The following is an 11,524-nucleotide window of genomic DNA, read 5'->3' on the forward strand; positions in this document are numbered from 1 at the left end:
AAAAAAAAAAAAAAAAAAAAAAAAAATATTCAGAAAGGTTCACAGTACGTCCCCTCAGTTGGACTTGGAGCCTATCCTAAGGTATGTGTGATTAAGACATAGTCACTAACGCGGGTTGATTATCTTCACATATATCTTTGAATTTCTTTACCCATATGTACAGATTCTAACAAAACGTTTCCCTTCAATATGAAAATTGATCGCGAAACGCATTATTACATGTAGGGGATCGAATCGGGGAACGAAAGAAGCCAATTATTACTAGTATAAGACATAACTAAACGAAAATTACTTACAGAATCTTACTAATATTATAAATGCGAAAGTTTAGATGGATGGATGTTTGTAAGAGCTTGTAGCTTTGAAACCGCTTAACGGATGTCGATGAAATTTGGTATAGACATAGAGCAGTCTAGAAGAAAACTTACTTTTGTTTATTTTAATTCCACGCGGACGGAGTCGCGGGTGAAAGCTAGTCAAATGTAATTGTTACAAAATTAATTTCGCTTTAAAGTTATACAACAGCGAATACTAAAAATTGTTTGAATATTAATAAAGTAATAATCGGACATTGAATCGACAATTTTATTATTGGCGATAAAAACCTTCATTCAATTACGGCCGGATGGCAGACACAGTTTAATTAAGAATCGATAATGCCTCTCGCGAATGTCTTTTTGGACGGTTTTTAACAGAGTTGGTGTTCATTGAATAAGTAAAAAGGCGAACAGAAACTTCTCTTCTACAAACTTCACATTTAAATATTAAAAGTTTTATCTCTTCAGTTTTAATTTTTGTGTTCAGAAAAATTATTTAATCAAAAACTAACTACCAACTTTCAACAAACAGAGATAGAAACCATAATTATAGCTGCTGGGATTATTTGTTACATTCTGTGCTCGACACCTAAAAAGAACTGTAAGGTTTTACCCAAACCATAAAAATTCCATTAAATAATAATTTAACGACTGCATAATAAAGTTTTAATAACAGAAAATAAAATAGGAAACCATGATCTCCATTTTAATACGGCAACCTTTCACATTATTAATAAAAATGTGAAAAAACCTGTCCCAAGGAACTAGAAGACGTGATTTTACTAAAACTTATTTGTTGTGCCGCTCACGTAATAGAGCATTTATTGATTTTTTATCGTCTAATTAAAGCGTCTATTCGAGTGTTGGAGGAAGTATTCAAGTCATAAAAATAAGATTCGACCAAAACGATCGCACGCAATCGATTTCTTTCAAGCCAAAGAAGTCAAAGCAAAACCTTTAAATAAAACACATAGAGCGAGCTTTGAAAATACCCAGACTGTGGACTTAACATGTGCCGGCCGAAGACTGGTTAAAAAAAAGCCGATTAAGTTTTTAACTTTGACCTCTCTTTTGTCGATTTTCTTTGATGCTATTATAAGTATTTTAAAAATCACCGAAACGAATCAAATAACAAAAGACTTTTATAGTAATAACGTAAATGGATCTTATTGTAGTGAATTACAATGAAATACAAAAATTAAATTACGCTTAAAAACAAAAGTTAAACTATTAATTATCTTAAGTTACTTATAACAGAAACATAATAGAATTATCTCATTCAACATATCCAACATTACTTTGTGTTAAAAACAACACTAACGTAGCGTAAACTCTTGTCCCACTGGCTGTTTATGTCGAGACAATTACAAAAGCTCAGCGAAAAGAGTTTTTAAAGAGGACCCTAGAGTTTTACTCTCTGAGTAAATAAGGTTTGTATTGTTCGCCTTTCCCATTGTTATTTGACGCTGGCCCTCGTTGCCGTCGTGAATGTAACTTTAAACAACTGTAATTATTTTCTCTTGTGTCAATTTTGTTATTTTTGACAGAAAAAGACAGTAAAATAGTTAAAAATACAATAAATTTCATCAACATTGATAAAGTACAGATTACAAAGATGCCTTCTAAGTGAGGGAGAATACAGATCCTCGAGTTTTCTTATTTTGAACGTAAACGACATTACTTTTCCTCGTTAGGCAATTAGGTTATTTATCTTTGCGTTCATTTGTCCGTTGTGTCAAGACTACTCTTTGGTACTTCTGCAAAATTTTGTCTATAAATTATATCAATGCATATATGTATTTCGTAAAGTGGTATTCAACAAGTAACAATGGGTACGTTGTTGAAATATTTATCGTTGTAAAGTTGACTGTTTATGAATAAAATACGACTGGTTCTATGGCCGGGTAGGTAGAAGGAAAATAAATAAGTGAGAAAGCTCTTATCCGCACGGCCGAGGACTAACTCACTAGCGAAGTGTGAAGTGCGGCTTGGTTCTAGAAACTACTACGTTTTTCTGTTCATTTACTGTTTAAGCTATGATGTAGTCGTAGTTCAAACATATTTATATATTTCCATAATTTTATTTACTGTTGCAAAAGAATGATTAATTCCATTCTAATTTAATAAAGTATCGTAAATAAAAATGTATGTAGTGTACTTTAAAAAAACAATATGATCTATGAAAGATATGTTAAACATTTTGGTAAATATGCTACTAAAAACATACATTACTAGCTGTTTCTCGCGGCTTCTTCCACTCGAAATCAAAAGTAGTTAAAAAACAACCTATTATTTAGTGTTAACGTAGCTTCTTAATGGTGAAAGAATTTTTGAAATCGGCCCAGCAGTTTTTATTTCAATACATACAAAAACTCAGAAGTGCAAATCTTTCCACTTTATGATATTAGTATAGATAACTTGGCTTGGGTAATATCGGGCATGAGGACATATGTAAAAACGTTTGTATTCATTGTATGAGCAGACAGAGCTTCCCCTAGGTGTCTTACATAAATAATTCAGTACTCATGTTTCATATTCAACACTTGTCTGTCTCACTGTCTGTGTCCTAATGAACTCTTTATTTGCATACGTGTTTGTCAAATATCATCTACAGAAATGTACAGAATGTAAGCAAACGTGCCATTACTTCAATCTTATTAATCTTACTAATATTATAAATGCGAAAGTTTAGATGGACGATATTTTTAATTCAATGATATTTGGTACAATTGTAGAGGATAGTCTGGAAGAACACATAAGGCTACTTACTGAATTATTTAATTCCACGCGCACGGAGTCGCGGAATAAAGTTAGTACTTTAATAAACCTAAAATAAATAAATGCAAATCTGTAAAAGAATATGATTTTAAAGAAACGTAGGATTGCAAAAGATATGAAGCAATATGTTAAACATAAAGCTTCATAATTATTCATAAAATGGCAGTTCTATTAAACAAAATCTATTAAATAATTTTTAGCATACTCACATAGGAACATTTGTCGCAAACAATATTTTTAACTACTAATTTTATTTCAGAATTGTTGATGTTAATTTTGAAGTTGAACACTGTATAAGTAGAAAAAGGAGAAATCCAAAACAAGTTCCTGTTCACAAATTACGCTACGTTTGCGAAATGCAGGGCACGTTTCATAGAGAGCTGTGCGCTGTGTAATCGAGCTACGATACTTTGCCGGGAAGCTGTTTTGTTAACCAGAGAAAATAGAACAACTAAAATAGCTGTGGAATTTAACCGTAGGTTTTCACTAACGAAAAGCACACCGTGTATACACCGTGTCATCCGTTCGCATAACAGAGATAAATAAAACAAACTATTTGTAGAGATATCCCTACGAAAATGTTGATACAGCGATTTTGAAATGAGTGACTAAAAATATGAATTAGAATTTAATGTTTTTTTTTTCTTTACAACGGTTACTTGATACGGTGAAAGATTTCTGGTATAATACAATTCAGGTCAGATGTTGGTGCAAATGTATTATCATTGACTCCAGTACCCCATTATCCGATACATTGACTTTAATTCGTCTATTATGTAAGACCGTAGGAGATAAGAGTCGAAAGAAAACGAGGGAAATGTTTCAGAATAATGCAACGAGTACCGCAGGATATTACACAGAGCGGTAACAATCAATTGCGAGAAAAGTTGTGAAAAAAAAACTGTATCAGTATTACAATTGCAATTAAATATAATAACTACATTGCTTTTACTTATGACTAGATAAAGCTTTGCATGAATAAGCTTCTCTTTCAGCTTTTGTGTTTATACAGTTTAAAAAGTTTCTAATAGAATTCTTAAACACGAGTAAATTGTCATAAATAGATTTTCCTTTTATAGAATAGTAAAATTCCTGTAATTTGCAAACTAACAATTACCCGTGTACACTAATAAAGAGTTAGAATTCACACAATGCACATTGGGCGAGTGATTTATGAGGTAAACACGTGAACTAGAGCCCGCTGGCTACTGCCCACCGCAGACCGTTTCAAACATTAAATTTAAACACACCAACTGCATTTCATAACTATTTTACAAACGATATGTGCATCTGCCAACAGAATTATCATATCCTTTATTGCTCTACAAACATGTACGTTATTATTGCGTTCAGCAATTCCAATAAAATATTTGTAACAACTGTATTTTAACAGAGAAAAACTATTTAACAATAAAATGTTAACGATATAAATACGTTAAACATCAAATTACTATTAAATACAAAAAAAAACCTTTCGCCTTATAGAATTACATTTCGTAAATTAAAAAAAACATTATCAAAATGCTGTTTTATGGCAACATTGAGAACATTTTGTTTACGTAGAGCACGTCATAGCAATTTATATATTACGTGGTATTAATTAAAACATTGTATTTGGTAAGCGCGGCTGCGCGGCTGCCCGGCCCAGGGACCAGCACGCAATTAATTATAATAACACATTAATTGTTTTCTGCCTCGTGTCACTTTGGGTTAAAACATAACGTTGATGTAAGCCATTCACGAAATTAATAGTAAATAATCTTCCCCGCGCGTGTACAATCTGTTACATAGCAATTAAGAGAAACCTTTCAACTTGCGAAGTCGACAGTTTACATCTACACGGGCTTTTGTTTATATTAACTGCCGCTTAGTTACTTACATAGTAGATGTTTAATACATATTCTACACTAAGGGTGCTATGAAATAACTCTGCTTTACACTAACAAATAATACTGAAAATAATCAGACATAGACTGCGTATAAAATTAAAATAAACAGTTGGCAACAAATTATTGAAAGGTATCCGGAAGTAAATATTTTTATTGTGGTCGTTGGATACGGGTTGCGGGGTGCGGGGCGCGGGTTGCGCGGTGCGGGCTGCCGGGTGCGGGGTGTGGGGCGTTGTTGTTTCAGTTGTCTGCAGCTCTGTAGCGGTTAGTCAGCCGGTAACTGTTTTCAAAGTGAATAATTCATGATTCACAACTCGACGATAAACGTTGCCTGTATTGTGCCGCTTATTTAAATATACCATAAGCAACATAATTATAGTCCTTACAATTTGTGAAATTAACAAAAAATAAGCACACACCCAATGACAACAAAAATTACAGTAATTTGTTAATTACAAAATCCTCTAACAAATTGTTACAAAAAACTTTAACCTTCCATTTATCAGTTAAACATACTTTTACATGTATAAATACATATGATATACAGTATAGAAATCTGCAAATAATTAACTTTAGCACTTCAGAAGTAGAACTAACAACTTGGCGCAAACTACAACTCGTAGCACATGTGTGTCGTAGACATGCGTCGTAGCAAAATGCATTGTGTGTTTTGGTGGTTTTCATTGGCAATTGGTGTAAATGATATAGTGATACTTCCTTGTTAGTTTACTCTGTTTCTTAAATTAAACACACACACCAAGATAACCCACATATGAACTAATACGCATAGAGTAAGTTTCTTATAAGGTAAACAATCTATACTAATATTAAAAAAGGAAAGATTTTTATTATGTATTGAAATAACTCAAAAACAACTGGGTCGATTTCAAAAATAAATAGCTAAGTTATCACTGAGTAAAATATTTACTAAAACGCATACTTCTGCGCGGACGAAGACTCGAGCAACAGCCAGTATTAAAATAACAATAAAAAATACACAATAATTGAACTTTAACTTAATATAAATCAAGCTTGGTGTATGTATATTTGTACTAAACGATTATAAATGTACAGTACGCTGTGTGCTCTGTACGCTAGGGTTGCGTGATTCTAAGAAACTCAATTCTATCGGAGCCAGCGTCTTCTGTTTAATATTGCGGAATGCTACGTTTGGTTTATCCTGCCAACAGCGGGCGTGTTATTGCTGCTGCGATACTTCTACTGAACCGAGGTTTACATTTCAACTGATTACTTTATACAGCACTTGAATGTTAATATAAAATTAGAATATTGTTGAATAGGGCGTATTTGTGGATTCCCAATTCCCACTATCAAAATACTTGAATAAAATATACCTCTTTCGCTAATTAACTTTAAAGAAAATTAAGAGAGCAATGTTATATATCGAGTAGTGTTGTAAAGGAGGTAATTTGACCGGAAGCGGATGCGGAGGAGGCGTGCTTCACCTCTGCAGAAGCAGAGGTAAATAATAATTGCGATTTATTAAAGAATTAAAAATTCAAAATACTGGTTGGTGCATAATTATATAGTTTATTATGTAAATGTAATATATATAATTATTGTTAGTTGACCTAGCGCGCCCGCGCGGGTCGTATAAACGATACCTAATCGCCCCATTCGTGTTAAAGACGTAAATAAACCTCCGTTATAACTCCGCATAGAAATAAGGGAAGCGGATGCGGAGTAAATATTTATTGCGGAAGCTCCGCACTTGCGGATGCGGAAGCAGAGTTTCGTAACAACCCTATTTACGAGTCTTATAACAAAAGAATTTCGCATAAGTTGCGTCGTACAGATATAAGTACTTAGAACTTTCTTTGATATACTGCTGTTGTTTAACATAACTCTGATAATACAAGAAATAATCAGTGTGAAAGTCTATGAAAGAAATAACACCTTGTCAATAGAGGGCATCTTCATAGGTCTAGTGAACCGCGCCGGGCGGGCGCCGGCTCGCAAATGAGTTTTCTCAATATTACCAAAATGCTTTTGTTTACTACGTCTTGAACTGATCAGACGTGACACCGCATTCAAATAAAGTTTGATTAAAAAAGTACTATCCATTTTTTTCTTACACATCTAATACAAATAGGAATCCAGAATGTGAGTCAACAAAACTAGTCAAAGTCGACCAAAGTTAGCATCAAAAATACATCTTTAATTATCCTTTAAGAAAATAGTAAAAAGTACTAACAGTTTCAAAATAGTTAAAAATGTCAAGGCAGTACGTAACGCTTTCAGAGTTAAAGTTCCCATATCTAAAGTTTTAAATCGGATATAACGTCCGTTCTATTTATCCCCTAGACCACTTTTAGGATCGATTTTATCTTTCCTTGGTGTATATGAATTATTCAAACCGAGGTCGCAGCATAATTTCTTTGCTCAAGATTTCTATCTATCTTTAAACGAGACTATTGTCGTAAACGCAAATATATTTTTAAAGTGTTACGTCTTGTAAGTCACAAAAGAAATTATTTAAAAAAATAAACTAGATAACATAAACAAATTATTTTTGATGTATCATATATTTGTGCAAAAAATGTTGAAAAAAAAGCCAGTGCAAATACATCGAAATAATCTAAAAAACCAATTTTGAAGCATATTTAGACCTCTTTAAAATGTTTGACAATATGATTCCATTATTGAAACAAGATTAAAAAACTCATTATCTCTATATTTTAAAGAGAAACCTCTCGTGGTGCTATATTGATACTTGATTTTGATAGCACTCAACATTTGCTCAATAAATTGTTGCTGTCGCATGAAAAAACCAAAAAAAAAGAAAAACGGTCACAGAAACTAAACTTCACTTATTCCAGAAAGTTTTAGTACCAACATTTTATGAATGCCACTATTTTTCGTCCGCACAAATTCATGGAAAAATAAAAAAGTGGATCATGCGTTCTTCCAGCCAGTGTTCTACATGTACACCTATCATACAAATTCACGCTACCATTCTGAAGAGACCTTCTAACAAAAATCCATCCTAAATTTACAATTATAATAATAGTAAGATTACTATGAAACTATTATAACCTCTATGGAGGTTAATTTTACCTATCTTATTACGGTAATTTGTTCGTGACACATACTGTATAAAAACTTTTATCCCAAGGCCCGTTGTTTCCTGCAAAAGATTAATGTTTAAATTGCAAACTCCCGCCTATTGTTCTATTGTTTCCGTCTTGACTTGACAGAGGTAAATCTTTTTTTAGTCAACAGTTTCATTTGCGGGAGTTAATATTTATTGTCTTATCGTAGTTATTCTGAAATATTACTTCTTAACTTTTCCAAGTCATAAGTAATACTATTATTAAAACAAAAATCGTACTTAGTATACATTTAGGATGTCTTTAAAGTTTTCTGTCTTTGACCTAAATCTTAAAAATGTAATCAGGTGAAACTGTAGATTAAACATAAAAAAAAATTATGTATAAATTAAAATGAATTCGTCCAATTTTAAGAAGGGGAAAGTCAAAATTAGAGGCCCCTTTGTTAATGAAATGCCGCGACTCACTGAACAACATTGCTTAATTACTTACAAAGGTTTTGTTTCCTCGTTCACTCGTGTATGAAACATTTTTTCATACCAACTGCTATAAAAATGTTAGTGCAAAAGTGATTTGCAATATTGATCACAATGTTTTGGTTTTTAAATAAAAATCCTTTTTAATGTCGATCTAGAAATAAGACGATATTTCCCATCAGATTGTTTGAAAACCACTAGTTAGTTGAGAAATTGTTGCTTATTTTAATAACTATTGGATTTTTAATAAATGAAATCCAGTATAACCAGATATTTCGTTTTAATTTTATACATAAAAATTGTTGCTATGCAGCAATAGGTATATAAATTTGCCAAATGTTATTAGGTAATTCTCTGCCATATATATCCAAACACGTCTTCATTAAAAGTGTACAGATCTGTTAACAAATAATTATAGGAAAGTATACGTTTGTTAGTGCAGAGAAAACAAAAAAAAATTTTACCTTTCCATGAAATCCTAAAGCCCACTTGCCAATGTTCACACCCAAATTAACATTGGTCGCGCAATGGTTGACCACAATATCTATATTAACCTGTGGTTGCAATAAAGATTAGTCATTTTATTAAAAATATTTAAATACTAGATTCATGGTATTGAAATCAATTTAATATTTTAAGGTGGCATACAATCCGACCACCAGATGCCGCTACAATAACAAATTTACATAGATAGAGGTTCTAAATACTTCATACTGAGAAATTATAGCTGCCTTACAAATAAATCATACTAATATTATAAATGCGAAAGTTTAGATCGATGGATGGATGTTTGTTATAGTTTAGAGCCTAAACGGCTCAACGGATTTTCATGAAATTTTATACAGATGTAGAGGATAATCTGGAAGGTCACATAGGCTACTCACTTTTGTGTTATTTAATTGCACGCGGATGGAGTCGCGGGCGAAAGCTAGCGTGATACAAAGTTAAACTTAGAAATAAGCTTATAAGTAAAATTTTTACTAGTATTTGTTTTTTATTATTATTTATATATATTTCTAAGGTTGTAAGAGTATAAATATAAAAACATAAATCTTACTTGAACTGGAAGTCCCTCTTGTTCGAATCTTGTAATATTAGGTCGCTGAACTGGTAAAAACCGCCAGCGCGTGTTTGATACTGGATTTTCACTAAAATAAAGCGGATACAACCCGCATAACCCCGGTATAGGATTAGGATCGTATCTAACGTATAGAGGCTACAAATAAAATGTCATTTACTAAGGTATATGAGACACAGATAATGATAAAACTTGATAAAGAGATTTTTGTTTTCTTTGGTCGAAGTAGTAATTCGAAATTGTAAATTACTTTACTTTATTTTCGAATGTAACTATAGCACTCAGCTGTGTACTATTTTTAACAGCTATTTGGTGTAGATTTTTCTTACAAATGTGCACTAAGGGACTTTCTAGTGATCTAGAACGATTCTCAGTGCACCTTAAATCGTTAAAATTTGAGATACCTTTTACGTTAATAGCTTGCATTTGTTATAAATTTCTCGAAATTTTAAAACTGCCGTCATAAAAAATATTAAAACAAGTAAGTAGGTTAAGTAACATTGAAATAAAGCAAGCGACCCGTAAATCTGGTACGCGAGCGTACCTTTCTGTGTAAAGACGATTCGAGGGTAAGCAGAAATTCTTGGTTGTATTTGAGAGTTTCGCCTTCACGGTTGCAGTAGTCCGCACTGGTGATAACGAAAGTGTTTCTCTTTGCCGGCTCGGTCTGAACGAGCCCCACTAAAGAGCAACCATCGACGAGATCTTGAAAATATTCGAGTTCATTCGCTGAAATTCTTCCCCCTAGTAACAGACCCTTTTTATCCTCGGTCGGTGGATCTGTCGCTGTGATTATTATGGAAATAATGATTAAAATTGCTAAGTACATTTTTTGTTGTCCAGTAAACAATAAAGTAAACCCTAAAGATTGTAATTTGCATGATTTTAATAAAGATAATAATTTTTTCAATATCTTCATGAAGTAATTAATGTATTACACCTTACCTATATGTTAACTAATTAAAAAACGTAACATACAGTTACATGTTAAATTCCAGAACAATTTATATCTAGGAAGTATTGGAATCTAAACCGAAAATGGAGACTAAATAATATGATCAAGATGATATAAAAATCCAGGGAAAATACATTGTCTTGTTTCTTGTTTAAAATATATAAATATTAACCGGGCACGTGCGGTGCGAGCAGTGATATGCGATCACCGAAGCATATTCTTCCAGTAGACTGAGTCAAAATTGTTGGCTCGTTTAGATTCTTTGTCATTGTTCGATATCTCGCCAATAATAATTCACCATTTTTCATTTGCTCCAGGAATTTATGTATCTTGTGCTAAAAATGATATTGTTTACTATACGTGTGATATGCCATTTTTAAACGTTCTTACACCACCATGATCATTTAGTTTCTACTTTAATAAGTTACCTCCTCCAATTGTGCCGCTTCATACCAATTTCCAACAAGCACACGATTGCAATAAACAATACCTTTATCAATATCAGTCTTCGGCATTCTTACAAAAATAAATAATTAAACGTTGATTTTGATTTCAAATAGCACATAATATGCCATATGTCATTTGTCATAAAACTTTCAAAATATCTGTATTTATTTTTTCTTTGTACTTAAATTTGCACTGACCTCTCTAGATGGACATGTCACTGTTTATAAATGACAGCATTAGCTTCGTTCAGACTTAAAAAGGCCAGTTGAAGTTACTGTTCCATACAGTTAGTAATTCCATCTCCATTAAAGTTGTTAATGCAACCTTCTGCCGCTACCGTCAGCGACATAGTGGCGAAAATTAAATATGCATAAAACACCAATTTTATAGCCAGCCCAGTGGAATCTAGAGATCATTGGGCTATGCCAAAGGTCCAATACAACATCATATTTACAGGTTAGAGTCCAGTGAGCATTTACTCGTTGCCACCTTCTACTATAAAATAGCAAATCT

General features: G+C 32.6%; 1 protein-coding gene across 2 annotated transcripts; it reads right to left on the minus strand.

The window, feature by feature from the left end:
• Nucleotides 1–8,796: 8,796 nt before the first annotated feature.
• On the minus strand, nt 8,797–11,178 carry LOC106100542 (uncharacterized protein C15orf26-like). Of its 2 annotated transcripts, none has more exons than XM_013279411.1 (6): nt 10,993–11,178; nt 10,737–10,899; nt 10,154–10,395; nt 9,589–9,747; nt 8,996–9,085; nt 8,797–8,929 (listed from the first exon to the last, which is right to left on the minus strand). In XM_013279411.1, exons 1-6 carry the CDS (start codon nt 11,077–11,079, stop codon nt 8,837–8,839), a joined length of 834 nt encoding a protein of 277 aa, XP_013134865.1. In that variant the 5' UTR covers nt 11,080–11,178; the 3' UTR covers nt 8,797–8,836. The 2 variants fall into 2 exon arrangements, with proteins under 2 accessions (XP_013134865.1, XP_013134866.1); XM_013279412.1 differs by having other exon boundaries at nt 8,877–8,953.
• Between the last annotated feature and the right edge of the window lie 346 nt (nt 11,179–11,524).

The sequence above is a fragment of the Papilio polytes genome, unplaced genomic scaffold (assembly GCF_000836215.1).
Source record: "Papilio polytes unplaced genomic scaffold, Ppol_1.0 DF824047.1, whole genome shotgun sequence".
NCBI classification, from domain to species: Eukaryota; Metazoa; Arthropoda; class Insecta; order Lepidoptera; family Papilionidae; genus Papilio; species Papilio polytes.